The 20,686-nt window shown below is 37.9% G+C and overlaps 1 protein-coding gene across 2 annotated transcripts in view; it reads right to left on the bottom strand.

Annotated features, from left to right (window-relative positions):
- Positions 1–495: 495 nt before the first annotated feature.
- The window catches only part of LOC128119186 (zinc finger protein 431-like), a 29,309-nt gene continuing 9,118 nt past the window's right edge, over positions 496–20,686 (bottom strand). The window contains exons 2-4 of one of the 2 annotated variants that reach the window (XM_052752438.1): positions 10,232–10,358; positions 9,973–10,033; positions 496–7,830 (exon numbers count right to left, since the gene is read on the bottom strand). In XM_052752438.1, coding sequence (XP_052608398.1) covers positions 6,441–7,830; positions 9,973–10,033; positions 10,232–10,358 — 1,578 coding nt within the window. In that variant the 3' untranslated portion in view covers positions 496–6,440. Of the gene's footprint in view, positions 7,831–9,968; positions 10,034–10,231; positions 10,359–20,686 lie in introns of those variants that run through there. The other variant, XM_052752439.1, reaches the window with a different exon arrangement.

The following is a 20,686-nucleotide window of genomic DNA, read 5'->3' on the forward strand; positions in this document are numbered from 1 at the left end:
CGGCTGTTTCCCAATATTTTAAATGCCAGCACACATGAAGGGTTACAGATCTATCTAATCTCAGCCCACAGCATACTGAACTGAGATAAATTGGTGCCCAGAAACATGTTGTACCTGGGACTTGAGGAGGAAAAAAATCCCTGGATGACAATGTAATTCATGTGTAAGAAATATTTCACTGTCTCTGATTGGGATCATGAAATTCTTTCCTCTGTTCCTTTTGATATTTTGAGCCTATCTGCCTAGGTTATAGATATTATCCCCTCCTATATACAAGCTAAACAAACTAACATGTCTTAAAAAAAAAGGAGTGACAGTGCACATTTAACCTGAGATGTGTGGATCCTGCAGAGACTTTTGCCTGAAGGGAGATGGGCTCACCTTCCACTGGAACTGAGATAATTTTGATCAAAAAGGAACCATGTTTGTAAGTGCCTGTGTTTACTTACTGGGCCAACATGGCCTGATATGGCCATTGGAAGGACCACAACACAATTGAGGCTGTGACAATTTTATTGAGAGCAATCAGATTTTTATACTTTTATCAGAAACAGAATATAGTGGCAATTGCCAGGATCAAAACATTTGTAGTTGCCAGGATACAGGGCATAGGGTACACAAGATTAATGTTCAAGACCAATTGTCACCCTCCCTTGATGACTAATATAGGAACATACAGAGAAATGCAAAGCAGTCTCAGTGCTTTACTGCCTGAGGGAGTGCATCAGTCTCTCAGAAACTGGAAGCCACATTATGCCCCAGGAGCCATGGACTCTAACCTGAAAAACCTATGATGCATTCCTCTCAAGGCAACTAGGCCAAGTCAACTCTATGGTTCCCTGCACATGTGGCTTGTTCCCATCTTACTGGTGATTACATCACAATGAAAGCAGCAATGTGTCTTGGCCATCATGTTTACTAATGGTTTCCTAAAAAATGTAAATGCCATGTGACTTCCTCATTAAAGTGAAATAAAACAAAATGAACACATCCATAAATTTTCTGCTGCCACTGAACCCTTAAAGGATTACCTCATTTATACTAAAGAAGTGACACCAGTGTGTTAGTTTTGTTTCATTTTTGACACACTGCTTTATCTGATAGATTTAATGGCTTCCAGAGGGAAGTGAAGCATTTTCTTAACCATGTGCCTCCAATATTAGCAAAGCATCTGGCACTTTTAAATGCTTAGGCCTTTTAAATGGAAGGTTCATGTAAATTTACATCAGCCTAGAATCAGTCTTGGGGAAGCAAGGCCCTACCAGAACCAAAAGAATAGAATACCAGGTGCTAGAAAAGCTGTTGCCAGCAGTCAGGCTTTACACCGGCAGGCTGGAGAGGAAGGCTATGCTGGGTCTTAATGGTTTGCCCCAGCTTCCTACCTGAAATCTCCAAGATGTTTTCTCCAAAAAATCCTTTAGTCCATTTTTGCCCTACCATGCCCTAAAAACAATGTTTTTGTTTTGGTTTTCTAGTCTCTTCATAGGCATCAGTGAAGCAGTTAACCATCCCTTTCAGACAAGTTGGTCTTCATTCCTGCAAATTCATTTTCTCTCCTTACAGGGAGCATAAACTCCAGCATGAGACATCGGGCCTGTGTCCTTGTGGGCTCCCACTGGTGCCTATTTACCACATTTGAGATAAACTCAGTCATGTGGCTTTGGTCAAGTGGTCAGACACTTTTAAGGCTACTGCTTTCAAATTCTCTCCTGAACATTCTTTGCACACTTCCCTCATTTTGTGCAGATTTAGGTTTAAAATTTTCTTGAAGCATCAAATCCAAGTTAGTTTCTGATGCTATCAATCTTATATTTCTTATGGGTCATTAGGTCTGAAGTAAAGATGAACTGAAAACAGCACTTATATCTTACTGCTATAAATGACATGTATATGGGTATGAATACATGGCTCAGCAGCTAAACACAGTGGCTTTTTGTCCATAGGGCCTGGCTTTGATTCCCAGCACCCAAAAGACATCTCACAACTGTCTGTATTTCACTGTCATTTCAGCCATTGGAGATTTGACATTCTCTTCTTGTCTCCACTGGTACCTGGAATTCAATTGTTTTACACACTGGCAAAACTTATACACCTAAATTAAATTAACTTTAATTAAAAAATAACACATGTGAAGTAAACCTTTTCTTCAATATGAAGTCACATGTCTCTGTCTCTACACCATTTCCATACCTGTTGCCCAAGGCGGCCAAAACAGTGCCTCATATCTTGTAAACCTGGAATTACAGGTAGAGCTGAGCTATCTGACATGGGCACTACGAATCAAACTTGAGTACCTAACAGGATCATTACTACTGAGCCAACTCTCCAGCTACCAAATAAGTCATTATAATGCAGTAGATGAAGAGGCCCCATTACTCCTTCTGCTACATGGTCATTGAATGAGTCAATGGATTTCTAGCCCTCTGTGAATGGACTCTCCTCGTTGTTTCTTATTGTCATTATTAATATATTTCTCTTGATGTGAGTAAAGAAAACAAAAGGATTTGTAGAATACAGATAAGTTCAGCCAGATTATATAAGAAAAGTTCCATAATCTTTGTTTGTTTTGAGAAAGGATCTTTCTATGTAGCAACAGCTGTCCTGGGATTCACTATCTCAACCACACCTGCCTAAAATTCAGAGAGATCCTCTAGACTTTGTCTCCCAAGTGCTGCAGTTACATGAACCACTATGCTCAGCTGGGATATATTGTTTTAATGACCTATGTTTGAATCAGAGAATAAAAAATATAATGCAAATTTTAAACAGGAACCATCATTGTTCTGATGAACAGTAATTCTACTTAAAATTCTACAATGTATTAATTTCAACTGGCAAGAAATTTTATTTGTTCTCAATATTTAGGTTATTTTCTTCACTTTCCTGATTTCAACTTTTAAAACTGTTTTAACAGTGTGTATACACTTACGCCACAGTGTGCATGTGACACTCACAGAACAACTTACAGGTGTAATTACTGCTTCATCTATGTGAGTTCTAGTGATCAAATGCAGGTAGTCAAGTTTGCTGCAAGTGACCTCATCGGCCTTATTTGGGTTTTAAAATTATTTTTCTATATGCTGGTGTTTGGGTGTGCATATGCCACAGCCCAAGTATAGAACAAAAGAAAACCTTGTAGGAGTACTATGGGTCTCCAAGAGACTGAACTCAGGTAATCAGGCTTAGTAACAACCAAATTTACTCACTGAGACAATTCCCTAGAATTCATTTGTGGTTCTGAGAAAGTGTTACGAACAAGTGTTTACTTCTCAGAAGAAACTAATACAATCCAAAAATGGCAGTATAACATATTCATTTGCAAATAGGATTCATTATTCAAATCATCCTGTGTTCCTCTATCTTTAAATGTTTATAATTTTAATAGATAACATTTTATTGATATAATGTCTCTACTAATCATAGTCAAGTACCAGTGAGATGCTTCATTAGGGTAAAAAATGTCTGTGGTGTGCAAGGCTGGTAATCTGATTTCATTACCATACAAAGAGGACCAAAAGAATTTTCTCAAGTTTTCTTCAGGTCTCAACATGTCTGCTATGCCCTACAAACCCACAATCAACACACACACACACACACACACACACACACACACACACACACACACACACACACACAAACACACACACATTTTTTCTAAAATAAATCTCAATTCTCTGACATTATCTGGCATCTCTAGATAACTCCCTTAGGAGGCAATACTTCAAGAGGGAGTGCAAAGTGGATAAAAATTGGATCATAAAGTAGGAACATCAAATAATATATAATATCTATAGCACATCAAACTATGAGATACACAGTTGATTGTTGATTATTCTACTTTATTATATCTCTACCAGATAGATGAAAATGCTACCTTGAATACACAGATGAGGTATTTTAATGTTTCTGAGATTATCTTCTATTAAGTGTTTGAACATTAACAGTTTTAAAAAGTATTGACAAAACAGGACACATTGGAGGCACATCTTCTATTGTTGGACTTGTACTCAGAAGGCTGACACATGAGAAACATCTGTTCAAATGTATCCTTGACTGTTTACTGATATCCAGGCCAGGCTGGATCACAAACCATGTCTGAAGGAAACTTGTGAAAATATGAAAAACAAAACAAGTAACAACAATCCATCACCCTTTCACAGACACCTTTACTTGAAAAGTATTATATACTGCCCAATACTTAAATAAACAATGGACCCCTTTGATGATGGGCATTCCATCCTATACATATCAGCAGAAAAATACCTATTACCAACTGAAAGCACAATAGATGAACAGAAGCCAAAAAATGAATGTATGAACCACCAAATAAACTTCAGTAACTGGATTTGTCATATATACAGAATTCGTCAATAGCTACTCCAAAAGCTTCAAAACACAAGCCACGATATTGTGATCTCCACCATCAGTCTTGAGTGCACATGCTAAATAATTTACTTGCTTCAAGCCTATGATGAAAAAAGAGATTAAACAAGAGTTTTTTCTTTGAAACTGAAGACAACTGTGATGTCTAAATCACATGAATAGGGTTTTCCTCATGCATGAGTTCTTCCCTATTTCCTTATGTTAAGATGACATATAAAGGCTTTAAAAATATTTACAGGGCTAGAGACAGGGCTAGTTAAGTCAAGCTCATGCCAAGGAACTAGGTGAGGTTTTTTTCCCACAACTTTCTGTAATTGCTTTTAGAAATTCAGGAAGATTACAAGGTCTAACTTTCTTGGGTACCACCAAGAACATGCATATACCCAAAGACACACTTCCATCACATTTCGAGACAGGGTTTCTCTGTGTAGTTTTGGTGCCTGTCCTGGATCTCACTCCGTAGACCAGGATGGCCTTGAACTCAGAGAGATCTGCCTGGCTCTGCCTCCCGAGTGCTATGATTAAAGGCATGTGCCACCACCGCCCAGCCACATAAAACATTTAAAACAAATTGTTAAATATATTTTCATTTATGACAATTTTTCTTGTGTAAACATTCATTCCTGTAACCCACAGGTTGAGGCATCAAGAAGCTTACAGAGTTTTTCTTCATCATGAATTAGTTCATGTAAAAGAAAACAAGCATGTAGCCTTCAAAAACAGACAATCAATAATTCTCAGTTGTTTGTACCATTTAGAAAATTTTAGAAATGCTACCCTTTAGAGGGAATATGTCACTCATTGTGAGTTTTGAGATTTTAAATCCTCACACCACTTCCAGTTCCCATTCTCTGCTCCACATTTCAGGTCAAGGACGTGAACTCTGAGCTTTGCCCTGCCTCTCTCATGAAGATCATAACCATAAGCCAAATTAAGCTCTTTTTTATTTTTGGTTTTCTAAGACAGGGTTTCTCTGTGTTGCTTTGGAGCCTGTCCTGAAACTTGCTCTGTAGACTAGGCTGACCTCAAGCTCACAGAGATCTGCCTGCCTCTGCCTCCTGAATGCTGGGATTAAAGGCGTGCACCACCATGCCCAGCTAAGCTCTTTTATAAATTGCCTCAAATACTGTTTTTATCAGTATCTTAATTAGGGTTTCTATTGCTGTGAAAAGACATCATGACCATGGGCAATGCTTATGAAAGAAAACATTGAATTGAGGTATTGGCTTACAGTTCAGAGGTTCAGGCTATTATCATCATGGTGGAGATCATGGTAGTGTGCAGACAGACATGGTGCTGGCTATATCTTGATCAGAAGGTAACAGGAAGTGGACTGACTGTCACACTGAGTGAACCTTGAAAAAGAGATCTCAAAGCTTCCCTCCACATTAACACACTTCGTCCAACAAAGTGAAAATTTCTATGAGCTTATGGGGACCAATTACATTCAAACCACACAGAAAGAGAAAAGGCACTAGTACACTTCCATAAAGTTTTACTCTGGATGAGTTATTTCATGTAATTGGAGAGAAGTGTGATATCTAAAAGGTTTGTCTTGCTAATTTAGTCCACAGAGCTATTGTCCATGAATTTGTACATGCAAACAAAATAAAGAGGGACACTATAATGCTTGAACAGATTGCTGACATGTGTCAGCTTTTTTTTTTCACCACAATATTCTTGTGTAACTAAATATAAGTTAGTTGGCTAAAGATCTTACCAGATTCTTTATACTCATAGATTCCCCTTCAGTAGCAGTTCTTTCATGTCATCAAAGACTATTATAATATACAAAGACTTTAACAAATTGATTACACAACACAGGTTTTACTCTTGGATGAACTCATTGATGGTATCAAGGATTACAGTGAAGTACAAAGACTTTATGAAACTTATTACATTCATATTTTTACTCTCCAATATGATTTTTTCATGCCTTTGAAGATAATTGTGACATGCAAAGGCTTTCTCACATTGTTTACATTTATAGGATCTCTTTAGTATGTGAGCTTTTTATGCATCTGGAGATGCTTCTGTTGTGAAAATGTTTTACCATATTAATTACAATCATAGGGCTTCTCTTCCACATGAATTCTTCTATGCCTTTGAAGACCACTACAACATGCAAAGGCTTTCCCACATTGATAACATTTATAGGGTTTCTCTCCAGTATGTGTTCTTCTATGTATTCGGAGATTATATTGTTTAGAAAAGGTTTTACCACACTGATTACATTCATATGGTTTCTCTCCAATATGATTTTTTTCATGATTTCGAAGAACACTATGATGTGCAAAAGCTTTACCACATTGATTACATTTATAAGGTTTCTCTCCAGTATGTAAACTTTTATGTATTTGAAGATACTTCTGTTGTGAAAAGGTTTTACCACATTGATTACATTCATAGGGTTTCACACCTGTATGAGTTCTTTCATGTATTTTAAGATTACTGTAATCTGCAAAAGCTTTACCACATTGCTTACATTCATAAGGTTTCTCTCCAGTATGAACTCTTTCATGCTTTTGTAGAGAACGATAACATGCAAAGCTTTTCCCACATTGATTACATTTATAGGGTTTCTCTCCAGTATGTGAACTTTTATGAATTTGGAGATTATTCAGTTGTGAAAATGTTTTACCACATTGATTACATTCATAGGGTTTTACTCCGGTATGTGTTCTTTCATGTATTTTAAGATTACTGTAATATGCAAAAGCTTTACCACATTGATTACATTCATAGGGTTTCTCCCCAGTATGAACTCTTTCATGCTTTTGAAGATAACTATGGCATGCAAAAGATTTCCCACATTGGTTACATTTGTAGGGTTTCTCTCCAGTATGTGAACTTTTATGTATTTGGAGATGCTTCTGTTGTGAAAAGGTTTTACCACATTGATTACATTCATAGGGTTTCACTCCAGTATGTGTTCTTTCATGTATTTTAAGATTACTGTAATATGCAATAGCTTTACCACATTGCTTACATTCATAGGGTTTCTCTCCAGTATGAACTCTTTCATGCCTTTGAAGAGAACGATGATATGCAAAGGCTTTCCCACATTGATTACATTTATAGGGTTTCTCTCCAGTATGTGAACCTTTATGTATTTGGAGATGACTCTGTTGTGAAAAGGTTTTACCACATTGATTACATTCATAGGGTTTCACTCCAGTATGTGTTCTTTCATGTATTTTAAGATTACTGTAATCTGCAAAAGCTTTACTACATTGCTTACATTCATGGGGTTTCTCTCCAGTATGAATTCTTTCATGCTTTTGAAGATAACTGTGGCATGCAAAGGCTTTCCCACATTGATTACATTCATAGGGTTTTTCTCCAGTGTGTGTTCTTTTATGTACTTGGAGATTACTCTGTCGTGAAAAGGCTTTCCCACATTGACTACATTCATAGGGTTTCTCTCCAGTATGACTTCTTTCATGCCTGTGAAGATAATTGGCACATGTAAATGCTTTACCACATCCATTATGCTGATAAATGTTTTTATCTGTATGACTTAATTTTACAGTTTGGTCTAAGGGTAAAGAAGAGTCAGATCTTAAGGTTTTACATTGTTTAAATTCATAGGGTTCCTAATCGTTATGGGGTCTTAGATATCTGTAATGGTTAGAGCCCTTAGTACATGGGCTCACATTTATAGCATCCTTTTAATATGAGCTTTTTCATACAATTGGAGAGAACTGGAAGAATTCACAGCTGATAACTGCACTGATTACATTTATAACATTTTCCTATATGTTGAATCACACTACATTTGCAATGTGAACCAGGACAAACAGAAGAATTTCCACACTTTTTGTACCAGCAGGGCTTTTATCTGATGTGAGTTTGTTGATATATTTCCAATGAAGTTGGAAAAATAACTAATTATAAACTTATATCACATTCAGAAAGTCTACTCAGAGTGGGAACTACTACATATCTTCTACTTGTTCTGGGAAAGAGAAGTACATTGCTTCTTTCCATATCCTTTATGGTGTGTTTTTATGTGTGAAAGCACACATGGTGTGTTTTCAGAGTGAAATGTGATATAATACTAATGAAAGAATACCTAATAAAAGGTTTCCATATTGCATTTACAGTTTATTTTTTTTTGTTCCTCAAAGACATATGGTACAGGTATTAAGGTTTTTCTACAACAATCTTCTTAACTCTTATAAACTCCCCCTCTCACTAAACTTTGGTAACTCACCACAAGTATATAACATTAACTTTATTACAGACTATCTCCATGTTAGAAGGCTTTAGAAATGTACTTATCACCTAATCAACGGGTATGGCTTTTGTTATATCTGAGTAGTATGGAACTAAATGGATTAACAGTTTTACAGCCTAGCTATCATGGGGCTATGATTCAAGTGGTGGTATCTGTTAAGGCATTGTTTCCTTGTCTTCTTTCTTAGAGGAATGCCTTGCAAAAATAGATCAAATGCCTGACACTGAGGTACATGGTATTGTGACAATTTAGTAATCATCAGCATACTTAAAGCTGTGCTCATTTACACTGTTGCTTTTCCTTAAAACTTCTACAGCAAGCTACTCATGTGTCTAGTGGTGCCATGAGTGGGTGAGAGATGTCCTCTCCTCCCATCAACACCTGAGGCAGGTGGGAGAACAGGCCTTGTGCCTTGCTTGAGAAGTACAATAGAGCCAACCCTGTTGGCAGAGGTTTAGGTTGAGCCAGCCCCAAGGCTGTGAGCATAGGAGAGCTGTACCCACTTACTCATCTCCCTAGTGGCAGCATAGGCAGGAAAGAGATGCCTCCCCTCCCCATACATACCTGAAGCTGGTGGGAGAGCTGGCCCTGAGGTCATAAGAGCAGAATAGCTGTCCCTGCCCCTCATCAGCTGCAGCACTCAGGAGAGTGGCCCCTACACCTTACCTGGGCAACCCAGCAGAGCTGGCCCTGAAGGTATAGGTGAGGAAGAATGGACCCTGAGGACATGAAAACCAAAGAACTGGTCCTGCCCCTTGCTCATCACTGCAAGGGGTAAACTAGCCAGGGAGATGGGGAACTCACCCTGGTGGTGAATACAGGGGACAGCTGGTGGGATGAGCAACCCTGCAAGTACCCAGGACCAGAACCAGGGTTATGAGCTGGTCCACCCCAATATCCACCCCATCTGTGATCTCCTGGAGCACTGGAGGAGGAGATCAGTCCTGTGGACCTAAAGCTGCAAGATCTCCAAGACATAGAGCCGGAATGAGATGTCCAGGAAGAGTCCCATAGAGGGCCCAGAATGGGTGATACAGCAAAGACCAGGGGCCTAGAACCAGACCAATTATTCTTTGTGATAAATGCCTACATATAAAAATGTATGGATAAAGGGTTTACTACATGACTCACTGTGTCATACTACAGCTTCCATGAGGAAATCTTCCCCTTTTTCCTTTTTTCTCCCTTTTTCTCTTAAATTTTATTTTGTTTTATTTGGGGTGGGGAAGACAGGCATGATGTGAAAGACAGAAATAATAAATAAATTCTTTTTAAGTTTAAAAAAAACTTCCACTACAAATTAAAATTTTTTTGTGGCACATTTGTATCAGCTTGCGCATGAAAATTACCTTCCAAGTCTTCTAGATCTTTGAAAATCTTCTTTAATATTATGGTCATCCCATTTGTAGCCTAAAATATAATATCAGAAAATGTATATTATTGAAGATTATGCAAAGTTTAAGTTACTATATTCAGTGAACCTAAGAATTATACCTGATTTATTCACCACATTCTTCACCTTTATCAATCAACATTACAGTAGAGCATTAATAACCAAGAAAGTTTTCTCCTTTTTTAAAAGTTGAAAGGAAAAATTCATGGTCTTACCTATAGCAGTGAGATTGCTGTAGGTCTCCAGCATCACATTTTTGTAGAGACTCTTCTGGGAAGGATCCAGCAAAGCCCACTCATCCTGATTGAAGTTTACATGCACATCATCATAGGTCACTGAATTCTAATATATCCCATTGATGTATACAAGAGAAAGTGAGATATTGATCACAATGTAAATGTATACTTCTTTGACAATATATTTGTATAATTACAGTGCTTCCCACACTTATTCCATGACAGAGAAGTTCTAATATAATCACCAAGATGTTTTTTAACTTAGCTGAAAAGGAAGTTCAGAAATGCAATTTCCTGGCTCTTTGAATAGAATTTGCCCTTCCAAGAGAAATGACTATTAACAGACCTACAGAGAGATATAAGAAAAGAAATCAACAGAACTCAGTACACATCAGAGAAATTGTATGAACAATTACTAACTACAAAAAAGATGGGCAAGAAGAACGTATTCTCTCATGTCTTTAATCCCAGCACTCAGGAATCAGAAGTAAGTGAATTTCATTGTGTTGGGGGCCAGCCTGGTCTATGAAATGAGTTCCAGGATAGCCAAAGGTACATATATGGACCCTGCCCCCACAAAAAAAACCCTAAACAAACAAACAAAAAAGAGGTCTCATTGAAGTTCCTACTTCAGTGAGATATGCATTCATTCCAGTTTTCTATTCATCTCTCAGAAATCCAAAGTGTTAACTAAGATCTTACTAAAAGAGAATACATGTTTAACCCATTAGAGATGGACAGGGGAAAATGTAAGCATTGTAAATTCAAATTTAAAAAAAACACACACAAGAAGGGACTGGAGAGATGGCTCAGCAGTTAAGAGCACTGGCTGCTCTTCCAGAAGTCCTGAGTTCAATTCCCAGCAACCACATGGGATGTAATGAAATCACAACCATCTGTAATGAAATCCTGTGCCCTCTTCTGGCCTGTAGACATACATACAGGCAGAACACTGTATACAAAATAAATAAATAAATAAATAAATAAATAAATAAATAAATAAATCTTTAATATATATACAGATTGTAAAAAAAAATTTTAAAAAAACACAACAAAAAATAGGACAGGAGAGATGACTTAGGAGTTAAGAGCACCTGCTGGTCTTGTAGAGATGGGTTCAGTTGCCAGTACTTACATGGAGGCTCACAACTATCCATAACCCCATGTTCAGAGGTTCTGAGTCCATGCTTTAAGTACTGGAAGCACCAGAAACACATGTATGTATATCCATGCATATAGGCAAAATATTCATATTTATTCAAAAATTCAAAACATACAACAAAAGGCTGTAGGAATGTCACATCTCTGCAATCCAATGACTCAAGAACCTCAGACAGTACAGAATATATGCAATCAAAGGAGAAAAAGTGATATCCTCTACAAAGTTAAGAATTCAAGATGTTGGTGAAGCTCAGCATAACAGCATATGTTTGCATACAAAAACCTACATTCCAGGTTCACCAGTCAATAATATAAAAATAAAAAATCTGGGCATGTTCACCCACACCTTTACTATCAGCACATGAAAGGCAGAGTCAGGCAGATCTAAGTTCAAGGCTATCCTTATCTCAAGAACTATTTTCAGGACAGCCAGTGTTATATAGAGAAACCTTGCCTTCAAAAATAAAAACAAAAAAAATTACAAAATAAAGAAATAAATAAAAACAAGCAACCTAAGGGCATAGCAATGAAAAGCAATTGCTTCTACTGTATCTTATATTATTCAGGGATACAGTCTATAATGGTGGTGAGTTCATGACAGCTAGAGAAGGAAGCGCATTGATCAATTTCAACAAGAAAGTAGACACAAAGAACAGGAAATGAGGGGAAGCTATAGATAGTCAAATCACATCCCCAATGAGGAACTTCCTCTGGAAAGGCTCTTCCTATTGAAGATTCCATAAGCACCATAAAGAAAGCCACCAATGAGAGAAAAGTGTTCATATGTATCATCCTATGAGTGTTTTTTTCAATCAGTTACATTCTGTCCCAGTTCATTATGCAGCTATGGTCACCCTAGGAAAATGTATTTAGTCCAAGTGGCCCCCAAGAGCATTAATTGTTACTTAGCCTCTCTGTGTCTGTGGATTGTAGTGTGATTATCTTTTACTTCATAACTGAACTAATATCCACTTCTTTGTGAGTACATATAATGCTTGTCATTCTGGGTCTGGGTTGTCTCTCTCAGGATGAATTTTTCTAGTTCTATTCATGACCTGCAAATTTTATGATATCATTTTGTAACAGCTGAGTAATACTCCATTGTGTAAATATACCACATTTTCTTTACCTATTTTTCACTTGAAGGATATCTAGGTTCTTTCCAGTTTCTGGCTATTATAAATAAAGTTGCTAAGAACATAGTTGAGCAAGTGTACTTGTGGTAGGGTAGTGTCCTTTGGGTATATGTCCAAGAGTGGCATACCTGGGTCTTGAGGTAAATGAATTCCCAGTTTTCTGAGGAACTCCCATATTAATTTCCAGTGACTTTTCAAGTTCGCTATATCACCAGCAATGTAGGAGTGTTTCCCTTGCTCCACATCCTCACCAGCATGAGCTGCCACTTCTATTATTGATCTTAGCCATTCTGACAGGTGTTAAGATGGAATTTCAAAGTAGTTTTGATTTGCATTTCTGTCAGGGACCTGTTGAAGGGTTCTTGGAGGGAGGAGTGAGGAATTGAGAAATAATAGGAAGAAATATAGACGTAGACAGGGAGAAAGACAGAGATGCAGGATAGCTTTGGAGGGACCTGGGTCAATACCCAGTTGCCCCAAGTTTATTCATGATGTGCTTTTTATACATCAGTAAGGGGAAGAGCAAAAGACCTCCCCCTTTTAAGGTCTAGGTATAAAGTACCAATAAGTATAGATCCTTCAAAATACCTGGTAGCCATGCCTTTGGCCAAATCATCCTATTATGGATCCCTGCTGGACAAAGCAAGCTCAGACTTTCTGACCTTGAGTAAGGCCTTACTAGGGAGCCTCTGTGGGCCCCCACACATTTCCCTGATACCTAAGGATGTTGAATATATCTTTAAGTATTTCTCACACATTTGAGATTCTTCTGCTGAGAATAGTGTTTGTTTAGATCTGTAACCCATTTTTAATTGGATTGTTTAGTTTTTTTGATGTCTAGTTTATTGAGTTCTGTATCACCCTGAGTGAGGCAACCCAGACCCAGATAGACAAACATGATATGTCCTCACTTATAAGTGGGCATTAGCTGTTAGATAAGGAATAATCATGCTACAATCCACAGACCCAGAGAGGCTAAGTAACAAGGAAGGCTCCAGGGGTAACACATGAATCTCCCTTGAAGGGGAAATAGAATAGATTTTGTAGACAGAATGGGTGCAGGAGGGGATGGAAATAGTAAGGATCAGGCAGGGGAGGTAGGGGAGGGGGAAGAGAGTACAGAGAGAGAAAACTAGAAAAGGGGAGCATTTATGAGGCAAATGTGGAAACCTAGTGCAGTGAAAACTTCCTGGAATCTATGAGGGTAACCTGAGTGAGGACTACAAGTAACTGAGGATACAGAAGCCTGAATTGGCCATATTCTTAGCCAGGCAAGGCTCCCAGCAGTGGGACTGGGACACCAACCCAGCCAAAAAATCTTTGACCTACACCTGTCCTGCCAGCAAGATATGCTGGCACAATGGTGGTTTGGAGCTTGTGAGAGTTACCAACCAAGGACTGGACTAACTTGAGGCCCAAGCTACTAGAGGATGCCCATGCCAAACACTGCCTGAATGGGCAGAAACTGGAAACTGAATGGCTCAGAGACCTAGGGTAGAACTAACCACAACTGCTTGGGAAAAAAAAAGTCAATGAAATGAGAGAAATATTCTGCTATACTCATAGGTTGGTGCTCAGCCCAATCAAATTAGTGAGGCTTCCTTTGGGAGCTGATGGGAGCAGACATCCATAGCCAAACATTAGCTGGAGCTTGGGGAACCCTGAGGAAGAGTGGGAGAGGTGGAACTTTGTAGGATCCAGTGGGTTCAAGGACATTAGGAGAATACAGCCCTAGAGAATCAAGGAAGCAGGGCTCATAGGAGTTCCCAGAGACTGAAGTAGCACTCACAGAAACTCATTGGTCTGTACTAGGTCCTTGACAAATATGTTATGGTTGTTTACCTTTGAGTTTAGTGGGACTCCTAATTTTTAAAAATAAGTGCAAGATACAGATTTTTTAAAGAAACATTGTATGTAGTGTATGAGCCTCCTGAATTGGGTGTTAGGATTTGAACTCAGGACATCCCTATGAAGAACATGTGCCAAGCGACCTGCCCAGCAGGCCTTTTTATCCACCACAACGAAACCTAAACAAATAAATAAGTAAATAAATAATTCTTGGGAACATGATGCATCAATATTAAGATGCTGCACATGGTCAATTAACAGCATGAATTGAATACAATCTGAAGAAAATTCCTAACAATTTAGAACAGAAAAGCTGATTCCAAAGCTACATGCAAAGTGGAAACACTTTGAATGCTCAATGGGATTATTAAAAAATAGTACACACATTGATACAATGTTATTCTATACTTAACACAAATGTACAATAATCAAGAATGTGTACAATATCTGTGATGGAATAAAGAGGATCCAGAGAAAAAGCCAAGAACAAAAGCAATATATATATATATTTTGCCAACAGAGGTGATCTCCTGAAATCCTGCCATGGCTCTGCAGCCCCTCATGCCCCCTGGTGGTTTCAGGCAAACAAAGCTCCACTGATACTCATTGACAAAATAACATCAAAAAATAATTGAAAATCTGCTTCCCACAACATGGATTCTGCAACAAGATGCAGAACCTCCTCTATCCACCTGCCCAACACCACACATAGCTGAGAAACCTCTGCAGCTCAGAAAATCTTTTTGTTTACTGGAACTAAACATCACTGGATCACGACATGGTGGATGGCAGTAGCAGAATGTTAAAAGCATTCTAATCATGTATTGTTGAAGGATGATTTCCTCATCACCTCCTTTCTACCACTTTCAAAACTATCTGTAACATTTATAAGACAAACCTGAATGTGGATTGCAACACTCAGAACTTTTAGAAACCAGGCCTTCAGTTTTCCAATCTCTCTTCCCACTGCACACCAAACACAATGTCTGTGTGTATACACTGGACAGTGATATTATGAGCATTACAGCCTCCCATAGCCAGGGTGGTAGAGCCTCCATTCCTAGGGAATCAACATTCAGGAATGCTTAGAGGCCAAGGACCACTGACCAGGTCACCCCATAGACCAAAAGAACCACAGTCTAACTCAAGGTCCATTCCAGTCCAAGCAGCTCTGACATTTTAGTAGACTTGCTCTTCCTGGTCTGGGAACAGTGGCCCCTACACTCACCATGGCATACATTGTGGTCTCCCTCACAGATCTCTACAGCAGAACTAGAAGAGAATCCTGCAAAGAACCTGTAAGCTACCTCCACTGGTGCTTCTGATTGCTAAGCCTTCCAGAACTGCTCATGAGCTAGGGCCACTCAGCTAGGCCTCAGGATATTAGCAGCTCCCCTATTGGGTGAGCAGAGACTAAATGACTAAACTAAATTACTCAGACAGAACAGGCATTCCCAGCTCTGCCCTTCCACACTAGGGACAGACAGGTCCCTAGGCTGGGAAATTTGTATTTTAGTAGAAATTCTTCCAGTCTCCCAGAACACTTTCTGTTATTCTTCCAAAGAAGAAGGTCCTGTGAGTGAACATTCCATTACACACTCAATGTCCAGGGCAGTCAACCTTTGCTTCATTGATGGAAAGTCCTGCAGACAAACACAGGCCACACTCAAACAGTAACTGTTGTGACTGTGTCACTTTTATTAAAGAAAAACAGTCCATGAAATATAAAACAATGAGGGGTCATGATAAGTCTTGGAGGTAGCAAAGAGACTGTGAATATAATGTAGTTATAATCTCAAAAAATTATTTTCAAAAGTTGAAACAGTCTTTATGGTCATGTGCTCCAGAGACCAGGGATGTGTATGAGAGCACACCAAGGATTATGCATAACTTTCTCTCAGGCTGAGCATCTTAAACTAGGAAAATAACAGTCTTCTTAGGCAGGACCACACACACCATTTTACTCAGATCTTCTATTTTGGTTGAACAAGTGTAACCACAGTAATTTGGATTCACAATGTTTGGTCCTTTATCCAGATTGATTGCTCTGGTCTGTGACCCCAAGAAATGACCACTCAGGACATTTACCAATCATCTAAAATTGATTACCTGACTCCACATTGCTAATGTCAGCTACTGTCACAACAGGAAAGCTCTCACCCTCCTTCCTGCCCATCCCCTTCTGCACGGTAATTACACCAGCTTCAAAGTTGGTCAATGAACTCAAATCTTGCATAAGTCCCTCTTCATTGTAAGTCCCCATAAAAGCAAGAGAAATTGGAGGATGCTCATTAGCTGGTCTATTTTTTCTTCTCACTTGCCAGTCAGAGCCCAGCCTGGAAAGAGTTGCAGGACTGTCTTTCCAGCACTGGGCAGCAGAGGCAGGATTAGGTGTTCAAAGAAATTCTCACTTACATAGTATGAGGCAAGACTAGACTAGAGAAGTCATTTCTCTAAACAGAAAAAAAATAAATCAATAGCACTTGAAAAAAAAAGGAATGGAAATTCTTATGACCAAGAAACACTGGAAAACAGAAACAAATAGAAATTAGAGCATTAATGCATAAGGAAAATGATATTTTAAAAGTGATGCCAATAATTGAGTATTTAAAATGATAAAAAAATTATTTTTAAGATTAAAAAAATCTTAGCTATATTGACTTTGAAAAAGTATAGGCCCTTCCCTAATAGAGGAAATGCCATTAATAAGAGAATAATTGATCTTGCCCATACGCACACGTAGGCTACTGAAATCTGTAACCTGACACACAGAGTTAAAGTCAATGGCCTATTTCTCAACCCTCTGAGTTGACATAACTGTGCCAAGGAGGACTGAACATATCTGCATAGGAGAGTTGCCTAATTGGAAATTCAATAGTCATTGGCTCAAGTTAATATTTCCAATTTATAATCCACTTCTGTTAGATAATACTTTTGTACACTGGTTTAATAAAATGCTGATTGGCCAGTAGCCAGGCAGGAAGTATAGGTGGGATAAACAGACAAGGAGAATTCTGGGAAGAGGAAGGCTGAGTCCAGGGAGCAGCATGTAATGGCATACAGGTAAAGCCACGGAACATGTAGCAACACATAGATTAACAGAAATGGGCTGAGTTTAAGTGTAAGAGCTAGTCAGTGGTAGGCCTGAGCTAATGGCTTAACAGTTTTAATTAATATAAGCCTCTGTGTGTTTACTTGGGTCTGAATGGCTGTGGACTGGGCAGGACACAGAAGAACTTTCAGCTACAAATGGCACCCACACATGGTGGCAAGAATTTCCACCCAAAACCTGAAGAAGCTTTAAAAAAGAGTTCTAAAATAGAGCCAAGAGCAGCTTCCTAGTTGTGTCTCTCAGGAAAGCTGGGATACAAAGACGCCATGGCATGTGGACTTGAGCTATAGGATGGCAGGTTCATGGCACATGGGCATGACCTACAGCATGGCGGATTCCCGCTGCAGTACACAGAGGTGTCTCCAAGCCACACATTACGCTGCATGGTGGATTTAGCCTTTGCTAGTACAGGGGGAAAAAGATTTCTGAGCTACATGCTACTTTGATAGAAGCATAGACCCACTGCCTCCCACAGTCAGCGAACAGCATGGCTCCCAAAGCTGGAGGTGAATTAACTCTGCCATGCTAAAAAGCTGAAATGGGCAGAGTCAGCAACCAAGGTTGCTGTTTCAGTCCCCAAAATGCAGTTTAGCAATTTAAAATCTCTCCTGGTCAGAGAAGGATTACAGATTCACAATAGGGAAGATTCAGATGGAATAAGACTTTAGTTTACAATGTGTGTAAAAATGTACGTAGGCTTGGAAGAGAAAAGAAAAGGAATATAGACAGTTATATAAAGAAATAGAAAGTTTTAAAAAAAAATAAAGTCTTTAAAGAAAAAGTAAAAATAATATAAAAATAAGCCACGTAAAGATGGAAATCACACAGAGAGTCTGGATTATATTGTCTTTGGGATTTTTAACTGCAGAGAGACATTTGAATGTAAAAGCTGTTGTGTTAAGTCAATATGTATATTTTAAATGTGTCTAAGGATATGATGCTTTGGAAAAGAGGTTCTGCTTTTGTTTCCACAAAGATGAGAACCTGTGGATTGCTTCCAGACTAATATGGTTTGACCAGCCAAGACCCCCTGAAAGTCTCTGATGACACCATGGCCCAGATGATCCAACATCAAAAAACAGCTTCAAGGCAACTGGCTCAGAGAATACAGCATCACAGTCCAGTCAGGTCAAGTCCAGTCAGGATTTACTTGACCGTAATTCTTAGTTTTCTTTGGATCCCCATTAGAATACAGCACTCTTTATCAGCAGGAAGTAGCCTAGAAAACCATGCCCACATTCCCAAAAAATGGATTATGGATGTTTGTCTTTGCTTAGATTATTGGTTGCAAATTGTTATTGGTCATAGTCAATCTCTTTCTAAAAGAAGGGGGATATGATATAGAAATGTAGGATATAGATATGATAGAATAAAAGGGTAGATTATTGAATCTACTTATAAAGAGCAACTTGTTTTAAATTGCTATAGATTTTAGTTTATTGATACAAATTTAAAGTTAATTTTGTTATACTTTATATATATTTCTACTCTTGTTTAAGGTATTATGTTTATGTAACTCATTTAAATTGCAATGGATAATTAAGAAATACAGTTTAATAGTTAATCATCTATGATAATCAAACTTATAGTCACTTTAGTTAAGTTTTCTAGGTATACATAGATATATTTCAGATAGATAGGTAATCTTCAAACACTTCAAAGACCTACAGAATATGACATTTAAAATGTTTTTAAAACTTAGACGTTCTGGACAGTGAGACATGTCTACTCCTGGCAGCATCAATTTACTTCAAAGAGAAAGACGGGCATCAAAGACACTCCATATGGAGTTTATCTTCTTCTTGGCAAAAATAGCCATTTGGGCAAGAAACATTTTGTTATACTTTACATATATTTCTACTCTTGTTTAAAGTATTATGCTTATGTAACTCATTTAAATTGTAATGGATAATTAAGAAATACAGGTTAATAGTTAATCATCTATGATAATCAAACTTATAGTAATGTTAGTTTAGTATTACATGAAATATATAGAATATACAAATTCATAGAGACAGAAAGATTAGACGTTAACTCAAGATGGAGAAAAAAGGAATATAGAGCAATGATTTTCTAAGTACAGAATTTCTGTTTTATGTGATTGAAAAGTCCCACAAACTAACAGCAGTACCACGACATATCATGAATGTAATAAATCAATACAATTAATGTAATTAATGAATACCATAAATATAGTTATTGAATGAATGCTGTGGATATTGCTCTATATAAATAAAACACTGATTGGTGAGTGGCCAGGCAGGAAGTATAGGAGGGACAAGGAGAGAGGAGAATTCAGGAAAGTGGAAGGCTGAGGGGGAGAGATACTGCCAGCCGCCGCCATGACAATCAAGATGTAAGGTACCGGTAAGCCACGAGTCACGTGGCGACTTATAGATTAATAGAAATGGGTTAATTCAAGATAGAAGAAGTAGATAACAAGAAGCCTGCCACAGCCATACAGTTTATAAGTAATATAAGTGTCTGAGTGATTATTTTATAAGTGGGTTGTGGGACTGCGGGGCTTGGTGGGACCTGGAGAGAAGCTCTCCAGCTACAAATGAGTACTGTGAATGTACTCAATGGATACCACAAATGTAATTAATGTCATGAATGTAATTAATGAGTACCATGAGTGTAATTAATATCTTGAATGTAATTCATGCCACTGAATTATGAACTTAAAAATGGTTACAATTACCAAAAAGAAAATATAATTAAAAAAAAAGTTAGACTTTCTGGACAATGAGACATGTCTACTCCTGGCAGCATCAATTTACTTCAAAGAGAAAGATGGGCATCAAAGACACTCCATATGGAGTTTATCTTCTTCTTGGCAAAAATAGCCATTTGGGCAAGAAACATTTTGTTATACTTTATATATATTTCTACTCTTGTTTAAGGTATTATGTTTATGTAACTCATTTAAATTGTAATGGATAATTAAGAAATACAGGTTAATAGTTAATCATTTATGGTAATCATTCTTATAGTCATGTTAGTTTAGTTTTCTAGGTACAAATGGATATATTTCAGATGAATAGGTAATCTTCAAACACTTCAAAGACCTACAGAATATGATATTTAAAATGTTTTAAAAACTCAGACTTTCTGGACAGTGAGACACGTCTATTCCTGGCAGCACCAATTTACTTCAAAGAGAAAGATGGGCATCAA

This window comes from Peromyscus californicus, unplaced genomic scaffold, assembly GCF_007827085.1.
Source record: "Peromyscus californicus insignis strain IS unplaced genomic scaffold, ASM782708v3 Scaffold_23__1_contigs__length_62951481, whole genome shotgun sequence".
In the NCBI taxonomy this organism is placed as follows: Eukaryota; Metazoa; Chordata; class Mammalia; order Rodentia; family Cricetidae; genus Peromyscus; species Peromyscus californicus.